This window comes from Vipera ursinii (genome assembly GCF_947247035.1).
Source record: "Vipera ursinii genome assembly, contig: scaffold_268, whole genome shotgun sequence".
NCBI classification, from domain to species: Eukaryota; Metazoa; Chordata; class Lepidosauria; order Squamata; family Viperidae; genus Vipera; species Vipera ursinii.
Genome location: NW_028148371.1, coordinates 4142 through 30307, shown reverse-complemented (window position 1 = coordinate 30307; position 26166 = coordinate 4142). Strand labels below are relative to the sequence as shown.

The 26166-nt window shown below is 42.8% G+C and overlaps 1 protein-coding gene across 1 annotated transcript; it reads left to right on the top strand.

The window, feature by feature from the left end:
• The first annotated feature begins 465 nt into the window (after positions 1-465).
• LOC310650571 (vasoactive intestinal polypeptide receptor-like) lies at positions 466-15385 on the top strand. The gene is made up of 7 exons (XM_083380140.1): positions 466-1292; positions 3161-3221; positions 4968-5034; positions 7868-7959; positions 8514-8652; positions 9607-9648; positions 12055-15385. Exons 1-7 carry the CDS (start codon positions 1157-1159, stop codon positions 12244-12246), a joined length of 729 nt encoding a protein of 242 aa, XP_083236266.1. The 5' UTR covers positions 466-1156; the 3' UTR covers positions 12247-15385.
• Positions 15386-26166: the final 10781 nt, after the last annotated feature.

Below are 26166 nucleotides of genomic sequence, written 5' to 3'. Positions count from 1 at the left end.
GTGGGATCTAGAATTAAAGTGGGACTAGAACTCACTGTCTCCTAGTGATTGGCCCAAAGACACCCACCCAGGTGGGATCTAGAATTAAAGTGGGACTAGAACTCACACGTCCTAGTGATTGAGTCAGTCACTCAACCAGGTGGGATCTAGAATTAAGGTGGGACTAGAACTCACTGTCTCCTAGTGATTGGCCCAAAGACACCCACCCAGGTGGGATCTAGAATTAAAGTGGGACTAGAACTCACCACGTCCTAGTGATTGAGTCAGTCACTCAACCAGGTGGGATCTAGAATTAAGGTGGGACTAGAACTCACTGTCTCCTAGTGATTGGCCCAAAGACACCCACCCAGGTGGGATCTAGAATTAAAGTGGGACTAGAACTCACCACGTCCTAGTGATTGAGTCAGTCACTCAACCAGGTGGGATCTAGAATTAAGGTGGGACTAGAACTCACTGTCTCCCAGTGATTGACCCAAAGACACCCACCCAGGTGGGATCTAGAATTAAAGTGGGACTAGAACTCACCACGTCCTAGTGATTGAGTCAGTCACTCAACCAGGTGGGATCTAGAATTAAGGTGGGACTAGAACTCACTGTCTCCTAGTGATTGGCCCAAAGACACCCACCCAGGTGGGATCTAGAATTAAAGTGGGACTAGAACTCACCACGTCCTAGTGATTGAGTCAGTCACTCAACCAGGTGGGATCTAGAATTAAGGTGGGACTAGAACTCACTGTCTCCCAGTGATTGACCCAAAGACACCCACCCAGGTGGGATCTAGAATTAAAGTGGGACTAGAACTCACCACGTCCTAGTGATTGAGTCAGTCACTCAACCAGGTGGGATCTAGAATTAAGGTGGGACTAGAACTCACTGTCTCCTAGTGATTGGCCCAAAGACACCCACCCAGGTGGGATCTAGAATTAAAGTGGGACTAGAACTCACCATGTCCTAGTGATAATTCAGTCATAATTGAAGGACGACCTAGAAGCAAACTGAGAAACTGTGTCTGCCACCAAAGGGTTGGTTTAGAGCCACACGCATTGTTGGAAAAGTGTGTCTAGACAGCAAACAAACAGCAAATTCATCCTTGCAATCTGAATCCTTAATCTAAGTTGGTTTGTTTCTCTTCCTTCAGGTGGGTTGCAAAGCTGCGATGGTGTTTTTCCAGTACTGCATCATGGCTAATTTCTTTTGGCTTCTGGTTGAGGGCTTGTATCTTCACACCCTCTTGGTCATCTCCTTCTTTTCAGAGAAGAAATACTTCTGGTGGTACATCGTCATAGGCTGGGGTATTGTATCTTTGTCATTTCCCTACACAGATGCCTTCCACACATTGCCTTTATTCTTGTACTTACTGGTTAGTTTATTTGCATCCCGCCTTTAATATTATTATAAATAACTCAAGGCTGCAAACATGTGTTAGACTCCTTACCCCTCCTGTTTTTCCCACCACAACCACCCTGTGAGGTAGGCTGGGCTGAGAGGGAGGGACTGGCCCAAAGTCACCCAGCTAGCTTTTGTACCTAAGGCTGGATTAGAACTCGTCTCCTCGGGTTTGGTTCAAAGTCATAAAGCAGGACTAGAACTCACTGTCTCCGGGTTTCTAGCCTCGTGCCTTAACCACTAGACCACTGATTGGTCTGAATGCTCTGGCATTTGATTAGTCCATAGTTACCCAGTTGGTTTCTGTGCCTAAGACAGAACTAGAACTCGCCATCTCCTGGTGTCTGGCTCAAAGTCACCCAGTCAGCTTTCATACCTAAGGTGATAGTAGAATTCACAATCTCCTGGTGATTGGCCTCAAAGTCACCCAACTGCTTTTTGTGGCTAAGGCAGGACTAGAACTCACGGTCTCCTAGCGTGTAGCCTGGTGCCTTAAATACTAAATCAAACTGTCTTTATTTATTATGATATTACTTTATTTATTTAAATGGTTGGCTGCTATTAGTCTTAGAATTCTTTCACCCCTAACACGCTTGACCAGTGATGGTGGAGCCGTAGTCTCCGGGATGGAGAAAGCTTGGGGATGGTGTCCACATAATAAAGGTAAAGGTTCCCCCACACAGGCGTGCTAGTCGTTTCCGACTCTAGGGGCCGGTGCTCATCTTCGTTTCAAAGCCGAAGAGCCAGCGCTTGTCCGAGGACGTCTCCGTGGTCATGTGGCCGGCATGACTAGACGCCAAAGGCGCACGGAACGCTGTTACCTTCCCACTGTAGTGGTCCCTATTTTTCTACTTGCATTTTCACGTGCTTTCGAACTGCTAGGTTGGCAGAAGCTGGGACGCATAACAAGCACTCACTTTGTTACGCAGCACTCGGGATTCGACCCGCCAAACTGCCGACCTTCTGATCGACAAGCTCAGCGTCCTAACCCACTGAGCCACCACGTCCCTTATGTCCACATAATACATTAACGTTTTTACGAGGAAACCAGAATGTTAGAATTGTGGTCCTGCTGAAACTCAGTTTGTAAACAGCATTTTTAATTCCTCAAACTAGAGAGTTTTCCCTTGTAATAATTATGAGCATTGAATTATGTCTGAATTTATCTCAACACAGGTAGTCCTCAACAGATGGTCACAACTGAGTCCAAAATGTCGGTTGCTAAGTGAGTCAGTTGTTCAGTGAGTTTTGCCCCATTTTACGATCTTTCTGGCCACTGTGGCTAAGTGGATCACCGCAGTTTTCAAGTTAGCAACACAGTTGTTGTGTGAATCTGGCTTCCCTGTTGGCCTTTGCTTGACAAAAGGTCGCCAAAGGCGTTCACGTGACCCTGGGATGCTGCAACCGTCATAAGTACGAGTCAGTTGCCGAGTGCCCAAATTTTGATCACGTGACTATGGGGATGCTGCAATGGTCGTAAGTGTGAAAAACAGCCGTAAGTCATTCTTTTCAGTGCTGTTGTACTTTTGAACGGTCACTAAATGAGCTGTCGTAAGTTGAGGACTACCTGTAAGTAGGTAATGAAGGCCATTTCCCACGTCTTCCTATATAATAATAGTATTCAAAGTGGTGTCCTGCAGGCAAAATAATGTTGTGGTGCTAATTTGGCACATGTGATAGTGCGGCTTCTCGGCTGTTGTTGTTCTGCCTTATGCACCATTTTTAGGGTGTGCAATTACAAAAATGTGACAAATCCTTAATTCTGTGTTGTCAGGTGCTCCAATGCTTTTCATCTTGGCTTGGACCGTCACGAGGATCCACTATGAAAATACGGGGTAAGCAGGCATCTCCGTTCCGCTTTTATCCAGCTGAAGGAGCGTGCGGCGCTTGGAAAGAGGCTATGGGGGTACTCCTCAACTTACGACCGTCATCGAGCCTGCAACAACAGCTGGAAGTCGGTGGAGCATAGCCCTTTTTTATTATTTTTAATTTTTATTTTAATTCCATTTATATCCCGCCCTTCTCCGAAGACTCAGGGCGGCTTACAAGCTTAGCAATAGCCTTCATTCTATGTATATCCCTGCTTATTAGGGCTTTCACACACACCCCCAAGCGGCATTATTACAAAGTCAGCTTAATTGCCCCCAACAATCTGGGTCCTCATTTTACCTACCTCGGAAGGATGGAAGGCTGAGTCAACCTTGAGCCTGGTGGGATGCGAACCTGCACTAATTGCAGGCAGCTGGTGTTACTTAAGGAGGCTTTAGCCCACTGAAGTCCACCAAGGCTCTTTCAAGCCGTGTGGTCCTTTGGGGGATTTTGATCTTCAAGATCTGGGGATTTCAGCTCAAACCTGGACTTTCCACAACTCACTGGAGAAGCAAGGGGAAAAAAACTAAGCCAGACTTGCAATATTCTGTTATTGCAGCTAGTCCTCTACTGTAGTTATGACCGCTTGCTTGGCAAACTTGTTCGAAGTTACAACCTGGCTGCCCCAGGCTACTTAGGTTACAGATTCAAAGTCTTGATGTCCCTCCCTCTGCCCCTTACAATCACATGATCACTTTCCTTCCTTCCTTCCTTCTTTCTCTCTTCTTTCTTTCTCTACATCTCTCTCCTTCCTTCCTTCTTTCCATCCTTCATTTCTTTCTTTCCTTCCCTCCCTTTCTCTCTCTTTCTCTCTTTCTTTCTCTCTCTCTCTTTCCCTCCCTTCCTTTCTCTTTCTTTCTTTCATTCTTTCTTTCTTTCCCTCTCCCCCTTTTTCTTTCTTTTTCTCTTTCTTCCTTTCTTTCTCTTCCTTCCCTTTCTTTCTCTCTCTCTCTCTCTTTCCCTCCCTTCCTCTTCCTCTCTTTCTTTCTTTCTTTTCTTTCTTTCTTTCTTTCTTTCTTTCTTTCTTTCTTTCTTTCTTTCTTTCTTTCTTTCTTTCTTTCTCTCTCTTTCCCACCCTTCCTCTTCCTTCCTTCCTTCCTTCCTTCCTTTATTTATTTATCTTCTTTCCCTCTTTCTTTCTTTTTCTTCCTTCTTTCTTTTTTCTATCTTCTTTCTTTCTCCATCTCTTTTCTTCTCCTCCTCCTCCTCCTCCTCTTCTTCTTCAAAACATAAAACATTGGTGCAGTAAAAGTTGAAACATTAAAATGTTAATTTAGGGCTATTTGCAGCCTCCCACAACCATAATTTTTGACACTATTTTTTGTTGGAAACCAGCACTTATTTCCAATTTCTGACCAAAAAAATGCCCAACCATAACAATGGATTCACTTAATGACCACAGTAGTGGTTGCTGAACAGTCCCAGTGTTGACTTAACAAGCATGTTTGTTTAATAGCCGGTGTAAGAAAAAGGTTGGAAAATTGAGCCCAATCATGCGATCACCTGTTTAACGACCAACACAAATTACAGGCTCAATTCTGATTTTAACTCGAGGACTATCTTTATAGCCTGCATTTCGGCGGGCTTGTGGGACATTCCAGTTATGTATTTTAGTTGTGTCATTTTAATCAAAATCATATTTTTTTTCTGTTTGCTTCCTCTGTGACCCCTTGAGTTTGATCTAATTTGATAATTTGACAATTTCTTTTCAGTTGCTGGGATTTAATCGAATCTCCGTATTGGTGGATTATCAAAGCTCCCATTTTGGTTTCTATATTGGTAAGGAATTTAGGTTTTTCGTTTTTTCGTTTTTTTCACCGCCTAACCTGGAGTCTCCAAACTTGGCAACTGTAAGATTTTCGGACTTCAACTCCCAGCCTGCCTGGCTGAGGAATTCTGGGAGTTGAAGTCCACAAGTCTTAAAGTTGGAGAATCCTGATCTAAATACATTGAAATAGCTTCCTTCGTCTCCATAGTTTGATTCTGTATAAATGAACAGTAGGTCCTCGACATACGACCACAATTGAATCTAAAACCGCCATTACAAAGCAAAACAGTTGTTATGTAAAATTTTGCCCCATGTAGTCTTTCTTCGTTGTTAAGTGAATCACTGCAATTGTCAAATTAGTCACATCGTTGTTAAGTGAGTCAGGCTTCCCCGTTGACTTTGTTTGTCAGACGGTCGCAAAAGGGGATCACGTGACCCCGGGACAGTGCGACCGTCATAAATATGAGTCAGTGTCTGAATTCTGATCACGTGACCATGGGGATGCTGCAATTGTCGTAAGCGTGAAAAATGACCATAAGTCTTTTTTCAGCGATATGGTACCTTTGAACCATCACTGAATGAACTGTTGTAAGTTGAGGACTACCCTGTTTGATTCTGTGCAAATAAACAGTAGAAATGGTCTTTGACTTATGGCCACAATTAAACCCAAAACCTCTACTGCTAAGCAAGACAGTGGTTAAGTGATTTTTGCCCCATTTGACAACTTTTCTTGCCACTGTTGCTAAGTGAATCACTTCAGTTGTTAAGTTAATCACACGGTTGTTAAGTGAATCTGGCTTTGCCCTCCTCAGTTTTCCTGTAAGAAGGAAAATGGAGAGATCTCCTTCACACCTACTTAATAAATGCAGCCGAGCCCAAAGATAAAATTGTCAAAATATATTGTAAGAGACAAAAACAGTCCTAGAATGGCACTGAAAAACGTAATTTATGACCAGTCCTCACAGTTATGACCCTTATAACAACCTCACTGTCATATGATCAAAATTTGGGCACTTGGCAACTGGCATGTATGGATGCTGGGTTGCGTGGTCCCGAGGTCATGTGATCACCATTTGTGTCCTTCCCAGCTGGCTTCCGACAAGCAAAGTCAGTGGGGGGAACCAGGATTCACTTAATGACTGCCTGACTCACTTAATGACTCCCCAATTCACTTAATACCCGCCAGATTTACTTAATGACACCAGATTCACTGAACTGTAGTGACTTCTTGGTGACGGTGGCAAAAAAAGGTTTTAAAATCTTGCTTAGCCACGGAAATTTTGCTCCCAATTCCGGTCATAAATTGAGGACTACCTGTACAATGTCAGTTTCCTATTTATTTATAATGAGACTTGTATGCCGACCTATCTCCCGAAGGACCCAGGGCGGCTAACAACAATAAAATACAAATAAATACAAACATTAAAAAAGAATTAAATTGTGTCAAAGTCCCACTAAAACCAATAAAAACATTTAAAATCATAATTAAAAACCCCATTATCATCAGTCAGGGTCGGCCTGTTGGAAAAGATATGTCTTAAGGTCACAGCGAAAGGACCGAAGGTCTGGGGCCATCTGGAGCTCCCGGGGGAGTTGATTCCACCAAGAAGGTGCCCCAACAGAGAAGGCCCTCGCCCTGGGGGTCGCCAGCCGACATTGTCTGGCCGACGGCACCCTGAGGAGACCCTCTCTGTGTGAGCGCACAGGGCGATGGGAAAATGTTCCTGGCAGCAGACGGTCCAGCAAATATCCCGGGCCTAAGCCATGTAGAGCTTTATAGGTAAGAACCAGCACCTTGAATCTCACCCGGAGGGCAACCAGTAGCCAATGCAGCTCACGCAGGAGGGGTGTAATATGGGAGTATCGGGATTCTGCACCAGCTGAAGCCTCCGGGTGGTCTTCAAGGGCAGCCCCATGTAGAGAGCATTGCAGTAATCTACCCGGGAGGTGACGAGTGCATGAGTGACCGTACGTAAGGCATCTCGGTCCAGATAGGGGCGCAACTGGCGCACCAGGCGAACCTGGGCAAATGCCCCCCTGGCCACGACTCCTATATGATGTTCCAAATCGAGTCTTGCATCCAGGAGGACGCCTAAGTTGCGCGCCCTATCAATGGGAGGCAACACCTCTCCCCCCATAACCAAAGATGGTAAATCTTGAACAACATGAGATGCCGATACGTAGAGCCACTCGGTCTTGGCCGGGTTGAGTTGGAGCTTATTCTTCCCCATCCAGACTCGTACCGCTTCCAGGCACCGGGACATCATGTCGAGGGCATCACTGGGTTGGTTCGGGGTGGAGATGAAAAGCTGGGTATCATCCGCATATTGATGATACCTCACCCCGAAACCACGGATGATCTCGCCCAGTGGCTTCATATAGATGTTGAACAGGAGGGGATAGAGGACCGACCCCTGAGGTACCCCACAATCAAGGAACCTCGGGGTTGACCTCGAAACCACGGATGATCTCGCCCAGTGGCTTCATATAGATGTTGAACAGGAGGGGATAGAGGACCGACCCCTGAGGTACCCCACAATCAAGGAACCTCGGGGTTGACCTCGAAACCACGGATGATCTCGCCCAGTGGCTTCATATAGATGTTGAACAGGAGGGGATAGAGGACCGACCCCTGAGGCACCCCACAATCAAGGAACCTCGGGGTTGACCTCTGCCCTCCTGCCAACACCGTCTGCGAACGGCCCGAGAGGTAGGAGGAGAACCACCGTAAAACCACCGTATGCCTTTTGCCTGTCTATTTTTCTGAAAAATGTCTCAGAAATAGATGATCAATATCTGTAATTCTCTACGTGGATTTTCTCCTCTGCACAATATGTTCAACAGGTCAATTTCGTGCTCTTTATCTGCATCATTCGGATCTTGGTTCAGAAGCTTCACTCTCCAGATGTCGGGCGAAATGAAGCAAGCCAATATTCGTAAGTTCAGACCTGTGGGGTGAGGGTCATCCGAAAACCCCGTGGTTTCTCCTGAGCCAGCCTCCTTGAATCTGAGTCAGGATCGGAGACCCCTGCAGAGAGAGTCTCACAAAAAAAGGGGGGTGGGTACAATCGTGCAGTTAAGCTCCGCCCCATTTTAATGTGCATGACAAGCAGTCCTCGAGTTACAGCCACAATGGAGTCCCAGATTTTCCCTGCTAAGCAAGACGGTCATTAAGTGAGTTTGGCCCCGTTTCTCGAACTTTCTTGCCACAACTGTTAAGTTAGTCACACGGTCGTAAAGCGAATCAATGGTTTTCCCCACTGACTGTTTGTCAGAAGGTTGCAAAAGGAGATCATGTGACCCCGGGACATGGCAACCTCCAAGGCCCCTTCCAACTTTGCTATTCTTCCATCCTGTGAGGGTCTCCTGTTTCAGCGGGGGGGTTGGACTAGAGGACCTCCAAGGCCCCTTCCAACACTTATTCTGCAACTAGCTAAAGCACAAAACTCCATTCCGGGCCCTGATAATCTCCAGTTTTTCTCTTGCTCAGGAGACTAGCCAAATCTACTCTTCTTCTCATCCCTCTGTTTGGTATCCATTACATCATATTCGCCTTTTTCCCGGACACCGTCAAGAAAGAAGTGCTCTACGTCAAGCTGGTCTTCGAACTTGTTTTGGGGTCCTTCCAGGTGAGCCCTCCGTCATCCCCATAGCCCAGGGTTTTCCAGACTTGGTGACTGTAAGACTTGTGGACTTCAACTCCCATAATTCCTCAGCCAGGAATGTCCACAAGTCTTAAGGTGGCCAAGTTTGGAGAGCCATCGTTCTTTCCTAGAATACGCAGTGTCAGAGAGAGCCTGGGGTCCAAACGGGGGTGGGTGGGTGGCATTTTATGCCCGGGGGGCTTTGAGCCATAGAATTTCCACCCCCCCCCCAAACAGTAGGTGCTGAGACGGAAGAAGGAGGGAGGGAGGGTCGGAAGAAGAAGGGAAGAATTAGGAGGAGAGGAAGAGAAAGAAGGAGAGGGAGGAAAGGAGAAAAGAAAAAGAAAGAAAGAAAGAAAGAAAGAAAGAAAGAAAGAAAGAAAGAAAGAAAGAAAGAAAGAAAGAAAGAAAGAAAGAGAAAAGAAAGAAAGAAAGAAAAGAAAGAGAGGAAGGAAGGAAGGAAGGAAGAAAAAGAAAGAGAAAGAAGAAAGAAAGAAAAGAAAGAAAGAAAGAAAGAAAGAAAGAAAGAAAGAAAGAAAGAAAGAAAGAAAGAAAGAAAGAAAGAAAGAAAGAAAGAAAGAAATTAAGAGGGAGGGAGGGAAAGGGGTTCCAGCTTCTAGCATGGATGATGTTATGTAGTTGGATCATGAAATGTTTCAAGGAAACTACCAACCTCAGTCCTCCTCCTCCTCCTCCTCCTCCTCCTCTTCCTCCTCCTGCTTTCCCAACCCCTTCCCCCTCCTCCTCCTCCTCCTCCTCCTCCTCCTCCTCAACCCATTCCCTTCCAGCACTGAAGGCGTTACCTAGCTGGGCCACGAAACGTCTGCAAAAGTACCCCCAAGCTCAGAATGCACAACAATGTGCCATGCACCGCATCCTGCACGGAGTTTGCCTCGCTGAAATCCTTTTCCTCTCCCCCCCCCCTCTCTTCTCTCTCAGGGCTTCGTCGTGGCTGTGCTGTATTGCTTCATCAACGGCGAGGTAAGAGGTTGGAAGAGTTGTTCGCCACAGGGTTTCAGGGTTTCAGCTTCCGAAGTTAATCATTTTTCTTTTTGCTGTCGTGCCAGCTAATGCAAGGCTTAAATTTAATTACATTTGCTTTTTAATTTTGCAAGGTCAACGGGGCGTTTCAAGGAAGGGGCTGGTGTGCATCCCATAACAACAGAGTAAGAATTTCTGCAATAACTTAGGAACCTGGCCAAGGGTGCAAAGCCTAATCTGAATAATTATAAAGCAATCTCTCTCTGATAACTGCCTGATGTAAGATAAATCTAGAAGCCAGGGCTTATTTTTTAATTACTACTCGATTTTAATGCAAAGTGGCTCTGATTAAATTTGAGTTTCCAGATTAGTCCCGACAGACAAAGAATATCAGCCCAATAAAATGCGTCTTGAAAAATTGAAATTGCCCCTGGAGTTTGTCCAGCAGTTGCATGGGTACAGATAGTCCTTGATTTACAACATTTCATCTAGTGGCTGTTCAAAGTTAAAAGGTAAAGGTAAAGTTTCCCCCCGCACATGCGTGCTAGTCGTTTCCGACTCTAGGGGCCGGTACTCATCTCTGTTTCAAAGCCGAAGAGCCAGCGCTTGTCCGAGGACGTCTCCGTGGTCATGTGGCCGGCATGACTAGACGCCAAAGGCGCAGAGCGCTGTTACCTTCCCACCGTAGTGGTCCCTATTTTTCTACTTGCATTTTTACGTGCTTTCGAACTGCTAGGTTGGCAGAAGCTGGGACGAGTAACAGGCGCTCACTCTGTTACGCGGCACTCGGGATTCAACCCGCCAAACTGCCGACTTTCTGATCGACAAGCTCAGCGTCCTAACCCACTGAGCCACCGCGTCCCTTCAAAGTTACAACAGCGCTAAAAAAAGTGACTTATGACCGTTTTACACACACACAACCGTTGCAGCATCCCCAGGGTCACGTGATCAACATTCAGACGTTTGGTAACTGACTCATACTTATGACGGTCCCAGTGTCGCAGGGTCAAGCAATCCCCTTTTGTGACCTTCTGACAAAGCTAGTGGGGAAACCAGATTCACTTTACAACCGTGTTACTAACTTTAACAACTGCAGTGATTCACTTAACAGCTGTGGCAAGAAAGGTCGTAAAATGGGACGAAATTCACTTAATTGTCTTGCTTAGCAACAGAAATTTTGGGCTCAGTTGCGGTCATAAGTCAAGGACTATCTGTACTTCCTTAAAAATGCCCAGGGTTAGTGGGAATTGCCTTCCATCTGCAAGAGAGGACTAGAATTCTCAGCTCCTGGTCTTTAGCACATTTTCCCAAGGAAATCCTGCTGCTGGTGCTCAAAAAAAACCATCTAGTGCTTTCAGTTGTCTGAAGCACTGCAGGCAGTCCTCAACTTACGACCATAGCGCTAAAAGACGTAAATTCCAAATTCTGCAGACATCTAAGCAAAATAATTATTATTATTATTATTATTATTATTATTATTATTATTATTATTATTATTATTATTATTATTATTATTATTAATTTAATTTGTATACCGCCCTTCTCCCGAAGGACTCAGGGCGGTGAACAGGGCAATACATATTAAAAAACAAGATACAAAAATTAAAAACGATTAAACAACAATGCCCATGAATAAGTTAGAACACATTAAAAAAGGTTAAAACAAATTTATAAAACCCAACCCCATCCCATCAGGCCAGGCCAGCTTGTTCGAAAAGGTAGGTTTTGAGATCGCGCCGGAAGGAGCGGAGGTCAGGTGCCATCCGGAGCTCAACCGGAAGATGGTTCCATAAATCCGGCGCGCCCACAGAGAACGCCCTCCCCCTGGGGGCCACCAGTCGGCATTCTCTGACCGGTGGCACCCTGAGGAGGCCCTCTCTGTGGGAGCGTACTGGGTGGAGGGAAGTTGACGCCGGCCGCAGGTGCTCCCCAAGGTATTCCAGACCCATGCCATGTAGGGCTTTGTAGGTCATTACCAAGACCTTGAATTCCACCCGGAAGACAACTGGAAGCCAATGCAGCTCACGGAACAGAGGTGTAACATGGGAGTGTCGGGAAACTCCCAACACAACTCTCACGGCTGCATTCTGTACCAGTTGGAGCCTCCGAGTGGTCTTCAAGGGTAGCCCCATGTAGAGAGCGTTGCAGTAGTCCAGACGAGAGGTCACGAGCGCGTGAGTGACCGTACGTAAGGCATCCCGGTCTAGATAGGGCTGCAACTGGCGCACCAGGCGGACCTGGGCGAAGGCCCCACAATTCGGGCCCTTAGCAGAACCAGCTAATGTGGAGCAGGGGGTTGGACTAGAAGACCTCCAAGGTCCCTTCCAGCTGTCTTCTGATTGATTGAGGACTACCCGTAACCTATTTTTCTCTCCTGTGCCTTTCTCCTTTCCTTCCCTATCTCAGGTTCAAGCCGAAATGAAACGCAAATGGCGTAGGTGGCATCTGGAACGCTTCCTGGGTGCGGACATGAAGTATCACCACCCATCCGTTGGAAGCAGCGGCACCAATTTTAGCACCCAGATCTCCATGCTGGCCACCTGCAGTCCCAAAACGCAACGCAGCTCCACTTTTCAAGCCGAAAAGTCTCTGGTTTGAGAGGCAGAAACCAAAGCCTGACCAGCTAACCACGCTTGGTCGTGTAAGAGGCAAAGAAATGCGATTGCAACAGTATTTTGGCATTATTATTATTATTTAAGCCCATTTGTGCAAGCAGACTGGGACAACATTCTGGGACCCAGAGACTCGGAACAAGAAAGGTTAAATCTGGACAGATTCCTCCTTTTTTTCCCCCCCTTCTGGAATCGAAGAGCGTTGCTCACAGCTTTGAAGGTGAAGACTTGAGGGCTTGTGGGGGTTTTTTTTGCAAGACGTCTCTGCCAGCTTCTACTGGTCTGGCTGGAATGTACAGGAACAAATGGAAGAGCAGCTGTGGGGAAAAAATAAACGTTTCGCCGATGACCTTGCCTACTTGGATCATGAAATGTCTGCAAAAAAACCCCCACAACTGAGCTCAGAGAGAACCAAGGACCCCAAAGGCCTTCCTCCTCTTCTCTTTTCCTCTTTATTTTCCTCCTCCTCCTCCTCCTCCTCCTCCTCCTCCTCTCTGCAAACCTCACTCCCTTCTAGCCCTGATGAGGTTACCTAGTTGGGTCACGAAACGTCTGTAACAAAATCACAAAGCTCAGAGAGCACCAAGGAAACAGGGTTCTCCTCCTCTTCCTCCTCCTCTTCCTCCTCCCCCCCCAGCACTGAAGATGTTACCTAGTTGGATCATGAAATGTCTGCAAGAAAACCACCCAGCTCAGAGAGCCCCAAGGACTTCACCCAATTATTTCATTTGCTAGCAGATTCCACAAGAAAAGACCCAAAGGTGGGGATCGTGTTCTTTAGCCACTAGAATCCAAATCTGTTCCTTTCCTTCCCCGCCCCCCCCTTTTTTTTTTGCTAGTGGATTTCAGAACCCAGAAACCCATCTTTGTTCAGTGGGAGACCTTTTTTTTTTTCTATACAGAAACTTCCTGGACCTTGAGCGCTGAAATACAGGTAGTCCTCAACTTACGACCAGTTGCTTAACAAACTTTTGACATTACAGTGGACTTCCCAAAGCTACTTAAGTCCCATTTTCAGAGTTACGACACTCACACAGCTTCCCCCAGGCAGGTGGTTGCATTTTCAGTACTTGCAACCGGCTCATTTGCAACGTCCTGTGGTTATAGGACCACAATTTTGTGAGGTGGTTTACCAGTTCCTGGCATTAATTTCCAGTTTCTGGCAAAAAAAAAAAAACTGCAAAAAACCGCCAATTGGGGAAAATATTCAGTGTGGTTCACTTAACGACTGTGGCATTTGCTTAATGAGAATGTCCTAAAATCAGGTCCTGTCATGTGATGCCTTGTCTGCAATGACATACAGTCATAATTCTGTGCTCGGTTCCAATCATGTGACCACATTTGACTTATAACCACAATTCAACCCAAAGTTTTCATTGCAAAGCAAGACAAGTGACTTTTCCCCCCGCATTTTATGAGGTTTCTTGCCACAGTTGTTAAGTGAATCACTCCAGTTGTTCAGTTTATAACACGGTTGTTAAGTGAATCCAGCTTCCCCCATTGACTTTGCTCATCAGAAGGTCGCAAAAGGGGATCATGTGACCCCGGGACCCTGCGACTTTCATAAATACGAGCCAGTCGCCAAGCATCCAAATTTTGTTCTGGGATGCTGCAACGGTCGTAAATGTGGAAAACGGTCGTAAGTCCACTTTTTTCAGTGCCACTGTAACTTCAAACGGTCACTAAACGAATGAGGGCTACCTGTACTACTGTAGCAGCTTCTAAATTGTAGGAATTAGAAGCTGTTGGTGCTAGAAGTGAAGATCTTTCCAAATTCACAACGTATTTCTGATTAGTGTTGGGTCTGGACCCACAGATGATAGCCAAGCTGCAAATGTTGGTTAGAAAAAGTTCACACAACACGTTGTCAAACCTGCAAGCAGCACTTCTTGATAAGGTATGAAGTCTTCATACATCCAGGCTGAGGAAGATCCTTCTCCAAACCTTGACTGACCAACACTGACCATTTTTCAGTGGTGATTAGCTTCTGTGCTCATTTGCCATGATCCAAGGTCATGTCCTGTGGTCCAGAGGTCCATCACCATTGGATGGATACATACTACCCACGAAAGCCTCCATTGATAGTAGATCGTTTCGGTTTCTCTTGATATATCTCTGAAGAACACCAAGATGGAGAAGAACATTGTTGGTTTCCATCTCCTTCACTGTTGTACCATAAAGCTCACAAGGATGAAAATTGAGAAGATAACCAACGGATGTGGACATTTTTGGAGAACCTACCATCTCTTGCTACCTGTTTTCAACGTAGGAGCTGAGGAACACCTAACTTCGATGTTCAACCAATCTTCAGTCAATAGTTCTCCACTGTGGCTTCCATCTTGTAAATATTTCAGACCTGTCCAGACCACCATCTGAAATCTCAACGTATTTTTTTTTCAGTGGTATTTCACATTTCCACCCATTATGATTTTTCTATATAAGAAAAATCCATCAAACGTGCAAAGACTTCTCATTTCTATGGACGGACCCCTCTGTTATTTATTGAGCCGGAACTGTAAATATGAGCTTTCCATGGATTCATCTCAGGTTTTGGGTTTTTTTTAAAAAAAAAAAAATAAAAATTCAGAATAGTGACGTGGAGATGAGTAGGACCAAGTGATTTTTTTTGTGTGAATATCATTGCCAAAAAAATAAAGTTACTTCACATCGTTGGAGAGAAGGATGGCTGTATGCAACTGAGTTCACATTAGTATTAAAGTATTTATGTAAAATTATGCTGAGCGTAGGAAAGGCAGCTGGATCTGAAATCCATTGATTTGTAGACTTGGTCATTAATTTTTCACAATTTTGTAGTTTGGCTGAGGGTTGCCCAGTGTGGGCTGTCCAACTCCAGATATACTTATTGGAAGGAACTAAGCATATTATAACATCTCTTCTTTCATTGCTGCCGCCTCTCACAAAGGTGAAAGTATAACAGAATAAGTGTTAGAAGGGACCTTGGAGGCCATCAAGTCCAACCCCCTGCTCAGGCAGGAAACCCTATACCATTTCAGACAAATGGCTGTCCAGTCTCTTCTTAAAAACTTCCAGTGTTGGAGCATTCACCACTTCTGGAGGCAGGTAGTTCCACTGGTTAATCTAACTGTCAAGAAATTTCTCCTTAGTTCCAGGTTGCTTCTCTCCTTGATTAGTTTCCATCTGTTGCTTCTTGTCCTGCCTTCGGGCGCTTTGGAGAATAAATTGACCCCCCCCTCTTCTTTGTGACAGACTCTTGAATATCACCCACTAAATTTATTATTGAATAAAAGTTAGGCTGACAGTTTTGGAGATGTTGTGGACATTGGCAGAAACAGAATTTAGATGACTGGAGAAATTCCAACTTCCCAACTATTCTTTCAGCAACTTTGAGGCAGTTTGGTCTAGTGGCTAAGGCTCCAGGAATAGACAATGGGAGACGGTCAGTTCTACTCTTGCCTTAGGCATGAATGGGGGCTGGGTCACCTAGGGCCAATCGCCAGGAGATCTTGAATTCTAATCCCATCTTAGGCATGAAAGCCGGCTGGGTGACTTTGTGACAATCAACCAGGAGATGGTGAGTTCTAGTCCTGCTTTAGGAAAGAAAACTGCCCAAGTGGAACAATCACCAGGAGACTGTGAGTTCTAGTCCCACCTCAGATATGAAAGCCGGCTGGGTGACTTTGGGCCAATCACCAGGAGCCAGGAAGTTCTAGAGATATGAAAGCTGGCTGGGTGACTTGGGGCCAATCACCAGGAGATGGTGAGTTCTAGTCCAAATTTAGACATGAAAGCCGGCTGGGTGACTGGGCCAATCACCAAGAGACGGAGTTCTAGAGATATGAAAGCTGGCTGGGTGACTTTGGGCCAATCACCAGGAGATGGTGAGTTCTAGTCCCAATTTAGACATGAAAGCCGGCTGGGTGACTTTAGGCCAAGCACCAGGAGACAGGGAGTTCTAGTCCCACCTTAGACATGAAAGCCGGCTGAGTGACTTTGGGCCAATTACCAGGAGTCAAGGAGTTCTAGTCCCACCTGAGGCATGAAAGCCAGCTGGGTGACTTTGGGCCATTCCCTCCTTCCCAGCCCAGCACATGGAAGAGGAAGGAGAAGGAAGCCACCTTATTAGGTATGTTAAATGCCTGGAGTTATTTCTCAAAATGATAACGATGGCATAAAAATAAATAAATCAAAATTCAGCAAATCCATCTCCCTTCTCAGAGCAAGTCAGAATGAAGAACGACACGGATAGTCCTCAACTTACACTCATTCATTTAGTGACAATTCAAAGTTCTAACAGCACTGAAGAAGGGACTTATGCCCATTGCAGCTTCCCCCGTGGTCACGTGATCAAAATTCAGACACTTGGCAACTGACTCACATTTATGACAGTTGCAATATCCCAGGCTCATGGAATCCCCTTTGGCAATCTTCCGACAAGCAAAGTCAAGGGGAAAGCCAGATTCACTTAGCGACCGTGTTACTAAACAACCACAGTCGCTCACTTTACAACTGGGTCAAGCAAGGTCCTTAACATGGGGCGAAACACTGTCTCCCTTAGCAACGGAAATGTTAGGCCCAGTTCTCTAATAATAATAAAGTTGGAAGGGACCTTGGAGGTCATCTAGTCCAACCCCCTGCTCAGGCAGGAAACCCTATACCATTCAAGTGAAATGGCTGTCCAGCCTCTTCTGAAAAACTTCCAGTGTTGGAGCATTCACCGCTTCTGGTGGCAAGCTGTTCCACTGGTTAATTGTGCTTACTGTCAGGAAGTTTTTCCTTAGTTCCAGGTTGCTTCTCTCCTTGGATAATAATAATAATAATAATAATAATAATAATAATAATAATAATAATAATAATAATAATAATAATAATAATAATAATAATAATAATAATAATAATAATAATAATATGATGATGATGATGATGATGATGATGATGATGCTTGTCCTGCCTTCCGGCGCTTTGGAGAATAGCTTGACACCTTCTTCTTTGGGGCAGCCCCTGAGATACTGGAACACTGCTTTCATGTCACCCCTCACCCTTTTTAGTTCCTATGCAGCTTGCCTTCTTGCAAATTTTCTGTCTCCTACCAAGAAAATATATATATATTTCTTCCCCTAAGTGATTTCCAGCAGCTTTCGCTTAAATAATCCTCTCCGCAGCCTTTCATTTCTCTCTCGGCTGAGTTGAAGGATAGTGAGAAAAGCCGAAAAGCCAGCCACGTAACAGATGCAATTTGCTCTTAGTCTCTTCCTCATTCCTGCAAAGGCAGCTTATGACCCTGTACAGGCAGTTCTCGGCTTGTGACTATAATTGGAATCAGAGTTTCCATAGCTAAGCCAAGAAAGGCAGTCATTAAATGAGCAACAGCTGATTTCCTGGCCATTTTTGACCTGATTGTTGAGGGAATCAGTGCAGTTGTTAAATGAATCACATAGTCATTAAGTGAATCCAAACCCCCCCCATTGTCTTTGTTTGTCAGAAGTCAGCTGGGAAGTTCAGAAATAGTGACCGTGTGATCCTGAGGTGCTTCAGCCATGATAAATACGTGCTAGTTGCCAAGTGCCTGGATTTTACTCACATGAGCGTGGGGAAGCTGGGTGTAGGGTTCAGTGCCCTTCCAACAGAGAATAGGATGCACAGGGGAAGGGAAGGGAATAGAAACAGAATAGAAAATGGAACAGAACAGAACAGAACAGAACAGAACAGAATAGAATGAATTAGAATTAGAATTAGAATTAGAATTAGAATTAGAATTAGAATTAGAATTAGAATTAAATGGAATGGAATGGAATGGAGTGGAATGGAGCTGAAATGGAATGGAAACAATAGAATAGAATAGAATAGAATAATAGAATAGAATAGAATAGAATAGAATTAGAATTAGAATTAGAATTAGAATTAGAATTAGAATTAGAATTAGAATTAGAATTAGAATTAGAATTAAATGGAATGGAATGGAATGGAGCTGGAATGGAATGGAAACAATAGAATAGAATAGAATAGAATAGAATAGAATAGAATAGAATAGAATAGAATAGAATAGAATAGAATAGAATAGAATAGAATAGAATAGAATAGAATAGAATAGAATTAGAATTAGAATTAGAATTAGAATTAAATGGAATGGAGTGGAATGGAGCTGGAATGGAATGGAAACAATAGAATAGAATAGAATAGAATAGAATAGAATAGAATAGAATAGAATAGAATAGAATAGAATAGAATAGAATAGAATAGAATAGAATAGAATAGAATTAGAATTAGAATTAGAATTAGAATTAGAATTAGAATTAGAATTAGAATTAAATGGAATGGAGTGGAATGGAATGGAGCTGGAATGGAATGGAAACAATAGAATAGAATAGAATAGAATAGAATAGAATAGAATAGAATAGAATAGAATAGAATAGAATAGAATAGAATAGAATAGAATAGAATATATGGAATGGAATGGAATGGAATGGAATGGAATAGAATAGAATAGAATAGAATAGAATAGAATAGAATAGAATAGAATAGAATAGAATAGAATAGAATAGAATAGAATAGAATAGAATAGAATAGAATAGAATTAGAATTAGAATTAAATGGAATGGAGCTGGAATGGAATAGAATAGGATAGGATAGGATAGGATAGGATAGGATAGGATAGGATAGGATAGGATAGGATGGATAGGATAGGAATAGGAATAGGAATAGAAGAATAAATAGAATTAGAATTAGAATTAAAATGGAACAGAGCTGGAATGGAATGGAATAGGAAAGGGTAAGATGGGATGGGATGGGATAGGATAGGATGCAGAATAGAATAGGATGGGATGAGATGGGATAGAATCACCCCACCTTTTTTGTTCTCCCTTTTTTTTTTACAATCCCCAAATGGCTACTAGGAAGGATGTTGTTGGTTTTAACACCCTGCTGATTAATTAAGCGAATCGCTCTGGGTTTTCTGCCCTTTTGAGATTGATGGATCCTTGCATTTTTGTTTGCTCCCAATGGCCAAGTTTTTCTTCCCCCCCCCCAAAAAAAAAGCTGCAGAGATTTTCTGAACCCGACCCTGACTTCATTCATCCTTCAATTCAGGGAAAACAACACGTCACTGGTGATAAATGAACACATTTGCTTTGTTTGCCTTTGTTTATCGTTCTCCCTTAACATTTCTTGCAAACTCAGTCAGCAAATGCCAGATGCAGCAGGCTCTTGGTGGGGAGTTTTTTTTTGGGGGGGGGGGGCTGATGACAGATGGATTTCTTTTAAATCCCTCCTAGGAGTGAATCAACTTGGGTGGGGTTTGAAAGTTGCCTTGGTTCCCGCTATGATCCACTGATCTTTGGGGGGGGGGGGAACATGGAAGAATTTTAGAGGCATCTCGAAACACTAAACAATCTTTTTTCTGCAAAACCTGGAGAGCTTAAAATGTCAAGTGGAAAAGATCCGAAGTCGGGCAAGCGTGAAAAAAGGATAAAAACTGCATCCTTTTCTACGTGTCAGATTAGAAGGGGCTGTGGATTCACACAGTTTAGGCGTCCAAGTTCCCAAATGAGAACAAGATGGGAGAGATTTATGCTCTGATACTGCCTGCCCGGTCCCTGAATAGCCTGGATTTTAGCTGCTCAAATTCACAGCTACAGAGAAATCCTTAAGGATAGATTTTGCCCTGAATGAGTTTCTTTATTAGATAGAAAGATAGATAGGAGAGATGGAGGGAGAGAGAAAGAGAGAGAGAGAGATGATAGATACGTAGGTAGGTAGGTAGGTAGGTAGGTAGATGGATGGATAGATGAATGGATGGATGGATGGATGCAGACACAAAATTAGAGAGAGAGATGAGAAAAAATTGGATGGATGGATGGATAGATAGAAGATGATAGATAGATAGATAGATAGATAGATAGATAGATAGATAGATAGATAGATGATAGATAGATAGATAGATAGATAGATAGATAGGTGATAGATAGATAGATGATAGATAGATGATAGATAGATAGATAGAGAGAGAGAGAGAGACAGACAGACAGACAGACAGACAGAATATTAGAGAGAGATGAGAGAAAATTTATGTATGTATGCATGGATAGATAGATAGATAGATGATAGATAGATAGATAGATAGATAGATAGATAGATAGATAGATAGATAGATATGGATGGATGGATGGATGGATGGATGGATGGATGGATGGATGGATGGACAGAAACAGAATATTAGAGAGATGAGAAAAAATTGGATGGATGGATAGATAGAAGATAGACAGATAGATAGATAGATAGATAGATAGACAGACAGACAGACAGACAGACAGACAGACAGATAGATAGATGATAGATAGATAGATAGACAGACAGACAGACAGACAGACAGACAGACAGAATATTAGAGAGAGATGAGAGAAAATTTATGTATGTATGCATGGATAGATAGATAGATAGATGATAGATAGATAGATAGATAGATAGATAGATAGATAGATAGATAGATAGATAGATAGATGATAGATAGATAGATAGATATGGATGGATGGATGGATGGACAGACACAGAATATTAGAGAGATGAGAAAAAATTGGATGGATGGATGGATAGATAGAAGATAGACAGATAGATAGATAGATAGATAGATAGATAGATAGATAGATAGATAGACAGACAGACAGACAGACAGACAGACAGACAGACAGAATATTAGAGAGAGATGAGAGAAAATTTATGTATGTATGCATGGATAGATAGATAGATAGATAGATAGATAGATAGATAGATAGATAGATAGATAGATAGATAGATAGATAGATAGATAGATATGGATGGATGGACAGACACAGAATATTAGAGAGAGAGATGAGAAAAAATTGGATGGATGGATGGATAGAGATAGATAGATAGATAGATAGATAGATAGATAGATAGATAGATAGATAGATACTGTAGATAGATATGAATGGATGGATGGACGGACAGACAGAATATTAGAGAGAGAGAGATGAGAAAAAATTGGATAGATAGATAGATAGATAGATAGATAGATAGATAGATTAGATAGATAGATAGATAGATAGATAGATAGATAGATAGATAGATAGATAGATAGATAGATAGATAGATAGATAGATAGATAGATAGATAGATGATAGGCAGGCAGGCAGGCAGATAGACAGAGAAAAACAGATAGACAGACAGATAGACAAAGACAGATAGACAGACAGGCATGGATAGACAGAGAGATAGATAGACAGACAGGCAGCTTTATTGTCATTCTGGCACAATGGCACACATTAAAACTGAAATTTAGTTGCTTGCTCTGAAAGACTATACATAGATAGATGTATAGAGATTGATAGATAATGAATGATAGAGGGATAGATGAATGACAATGATAAATAATAAATAATAGAGATAGATGGAGATGGATGGATGGATAGATATAAAGAGAGAGATAAAATAGATAATAGATAGATGATAGATTTAATTTATTTTTTTAATTTTAATTCCATTTATATCCCGCCCTTCTCTGAAGACTCAGGGCGGCTTACAAGCTTAGCAGTAGCCTTCATTCTATGTATATGCCTGCTTATTAGGCTTTCACACACACACCCAAGCGGCATTATTACAAAGTCAGCTTATTGCCCCCAACAATCTGGGTCCTCATTTTACCTACCTCGGAAGGATGGAAGGCTGAGTCAACCTTGAGCCTGGTGGGACTCGAACCTGCACTAATTGCAGGCAGCTGGTGTTACTTAAGGAGGCATTAGCCCACTGCTCCACCAAGAAGATGGATGGAGAGATACAGATAGAGACAAAATATATATTATAGATGGATAGATGATAATAGAGATAGGTAGGTAGGCAGAAAGGTAGGGAGAAAGAGATGATAGATACTAGATAAATGATAGATGATAGATGGTTGATGATTAGATAATAGATGAGAGATATATAATAGATGAGAGATGAGAGAGAGACAGAGATTATGGATCTCTGTCTAGGATTGTGGGGTCCTTGGTGCTCTCTGAGCTTGGTGCTTATACCTGTTGAAGGAAAAGTCTTCATCAGGGTCCAGTCTGAGCCGGGAATAAACAACATGGCGACTGCTTTAGAAAGAAGGTTGCAGTATATTGAAGAGGAGAGCCAGACAGAAATATGGCTCTGGAAGAAAAGAGAGAGAGCACATGTAGGGAGTGGGTTCTTATACTCTCTGGGGCTCTTGAGGTTGTTTCCTGTTCCTGTTTGAGGCTTTGTATTTCCTGTGTCATGTATTCTGACCAGAGTGTGAGTGTGCCCCTTTGGCATCTGTGGGTTAATCCTATTGTGTCCTGTCTTAGAGTTTGGGTGAGGTATGTAGATTTTAGGTGTCTTTGTCTTCCTAAGCTTCCAGCTGGAGGCCTCCAACTTTCCTGAATGGATGATCACATCTGCATTTCTACAGAGCTGGTTTCTGCTTGGAGGAGGGAGACCTGGGGCTACTAAGAAAAAAACTGGGCACGCTTTTCTGCCTCTTTAAAATCCTTTGAGGAAATATATTTTTCTGCCCTTTTAATATTTCCTTCTCCAGGTGGGTAGGGGGTGGGGCTGACTTCCCACATACCTATTTCATTACTTAACTAGGTAACATTATCATTCATGATCAGGCATCCATAGACACAGAGAGATAAAGCACATTTACGCACCATTCAAAAGAGACAATGAAAAAGCTAAGAAGGAAACAGATTGAATCTCGTCCTTTCCAGCAGCTGACACCCAGATAACGCCAGACAAACCATCTAGCAGAAAACAATACCTAATCAAGAAACCGCCACACGCCAACCAGCATGCAAGATTAAGCTGTGTGGACTTCAACTCCCAGAATTCTCTGGCTGGCTGGAGAATCCTGGGAGTTGAAGTCCACCCAGTTTCAACCTGGGGAGGTTGAGAAAACTTGAACTATGTTCACTATTTAACACAGTTTAGTTAATACACAGTGCATTGGCTCCTTAAATTCCTTAAAAAAAAAAACCTTTCAAATCAGGTAATTTTTCTTTCCTGACCTTCCTGTTAGAAATGTGAGCACATTTATATCCAAATATATTTTATTCTTTATACTGTTTTCATCTTCCCTTAACAGAATCCACAATGGTTTGAGGGTCTGAGTCTCCAAGTTAATCAAATCGGCAAACTTTCTCAAACCCAGAAATAAGTTACCCAGACCTAATCCACATATCAAAGGACACGGTCTTCAAACACAGAGTTAATTAAATTATGTCTCCCAGAGTTCACAACAATAAACATACCTACATTCACACCACACACACACATACACACATATAAACATTTTTATTTATTCTTGTGCACTAAGTTGGAACCCCAGATCATTCTTCTGACAGAAAGCTTGCCACTTCTTGAAAATAATGTGCTTTAATCCAAACAAGGAATTATGATGACACTTAACTGAAAACGTAGGTTTTTTTTAAAAAAATGGCAAGTTTTACTATTGCAGATAATAATAATAACAATAATAATAATAATAATAATAATAATAATAATAATAATAATCCCATGTCAACCATTAGTGCCAGTCAATCTGAGTGTTCAGCTGACTGAGTTTGATGTTTTATGAATAAAAGTTTTATATAATAATAATAATAATAATAATAATAATAATAATAATAATAATAATAATAATAATAATAATAAAGTTGTAAGGGACCTTGGAGGTCATCTAGTCCAACCCCCTGTAGTCCCCGCTTACAACAGTTCCTTTAGTGACTGTTTGAAGTTACAACGTCACTGAAAAATGTGACTTATGACCATTTTTCACACTTACAACCGTTGCAGCATCCCCGTGGTCACGTGATCAAAATTCAGACACTTGGCAACTGACTCACATTTACAACTGTCGCAGTGACCCCCTTTTACAACCTTCTGACAAGCAAAAGGGAAGCCAGGTTCACTTACTGAGCATATGATTCACTTAACAACTGTGGCAAAAAGGTCATAAAATGTGACACAACTCACTTAACCATTGCCTTGCTTAACAGTGGAAATTGTGGGGTCAGTTGTGATCATAAGTCAAGGATTAAAGTTATAATAAAAATTACGTATAAACAAGTTTGCAGATTTTTTTTCCGTTTAAACCCAACCCAAAATATCTGCCTTTCAAAAGTGTAAAAATACAGAACCAGTAAAATATTGTTGCTGAGCTGAATATTTCCTAGAGATGTTTTCAAACACATAATATATTCCAAATGCTGTTACGGTAGATGTGCGAATGTAAGGTTTGAGCTTAAATATTAGGGACATAGGTTATTTATTTTAAAGTCTTGGACAAATTCTAACATTAAAAAGAATGCTACATTCAGTTGGATATAAGAGTGAAAAAGAGAGAATTTAAACACTTATTTTTAAAATATGAAAAAAGGAATAATACAATAGACTAAAATTAAATTAAACTGAATTAAGTTAAATTAAATCAAATCGTTAAACAAGGTGACATTGAGGGAAAATGTGAAATCTTAAATTCCAGCCTTGACAGATCTGGGTTTGCACTGATGTTACTCTCTGATTCCTCTCTGAAATCAGAAACTGCAAATATTGTCCTGAGAGAGACAATTAATTTCATGAACACGAAAAAGCACTCAGAAAGGCTGATAGCAGCACAGCCCTTGTGATTAATTAAAGGAAATGAGCTGGCATTTAATGGGTGACATATATTTTATACAGCCCTGAGGGAAAAGAGAAATTTTTAAGAGGAGTCTGGAAATTTAACCATCACATGCACCCTTGGCTCCAACTATTCTTTTAAAAAAGAGAATATTATTAGGGTTTCAAGGTTGAAATGAGAGTCTTTGGTGCTCTCCGAGCTGGGTGGTTTCCTTGCAGATGTTTCGTGACCCAACTAGGTAATGTCGTCAGGGCTAGAAGGGAGTAGAGGCTGTACAATGGGGCAAAACTCACTTAAAAATGTCTCGCTTAACAGCACAAATTTTGGGCTCAGTTGTGGTCGTAAGGCGAGGACTACCTGCATTTATTTTTCCTCCATTCTTCTGTGTGCAGCTGTGTGAATTTACTTAAGACAGAGGTAAAAGGGAAAAAAATTGGGGGGGGGGGAAGAATGTTATTTTTAAATATGAGGAAGAAGGAGGGAAGAAAAATCTCCTGACAGTGTCTCTTGAAGCTAAACACCTTTTCAAGAAGGAGAAAATGTTTTTTATAAACAATTTGCCTCTTTGACAAAGGCCAGTTTCGGCAGCTGAGTTTATAAAACTAGAAGAACTGTAAAAAAGACTCACTTTTATTCACAGAGGTAAGTCCTCAGTTTACGACCAGAACTGAGCCCAAAATATCCAGCTGTTAGGTGAGGTTTTTGCTTACGACCTTTCTTCCCTCAGTTGTTAAGTGAATCACTGCAGTTGTTAAGGGAAAAACAAGGTTGTTAAGTGAATCTGGTTTCCCCCATTGACTTTGCTTGTCAGAAGGTCACAAAAAGGGATCACATGACACCCCCCCCCCAGGAGACTGCAACCTGTTGTGATTCAGGGTCAGCCTGTGGGTTCGGCAGTTGGGTCAGACGACTCAGAGGAGGAGGGGGGTGTTGAAGATCTTGCTGATGAGAGCCCTCAGCCAGGCCCCTCCCACCTGGTCACGATGGAGACCCAGCTGTGTGAGCCTGACAGCGTGGATGAAGATGACCCACAGCTGGCCCTGTTCAAGGACGCCCGACGCAGGAGGCAGTCAATCAGGAGTAAACAGAGGAAGGCAGTGGGGCACCTCGGAAGGAGGCAGAGAGAAGCCACGCCCTGAACTGTATAAAAGGGGAATGCGTGGGAGGGCTGGTTTGCTGAAGGCAACCGCTTGATTAGTTCCTGTTTCATAGCTCCTGTTTCATGGTTGGTGTTTTGTTTTGCTCTGCTTTATGTTAATAAATTTGGCAGGCTTAATTCCAGCCTCTTGC

Bases quoted from the DNA above. Each gene is read 5' to 3' on its own strand.
- LOC310650571 (XM_083380140.1), top strand. From the start codon at position 1,157: ATGGTGTTTTTCCAGTACTGCATCATGGCTAATTTCTTTTGGCTTCTG. The intron at 7,960-8,513 runs GTAAGTTCAGAC...TCTCTTGCTCAG, and splicing joins AATGAAGCAAGCCAATATTC to GAGACTAGCCAAATCTACTC. The intron at 8,653-9,606 runs GTGAGCCCTCCG...CTTCTCTCTCAG, and splicing joins TTGTTTTGGGGTCCTTCCAG to GGCTTCGTCGTGGCTGTGCT.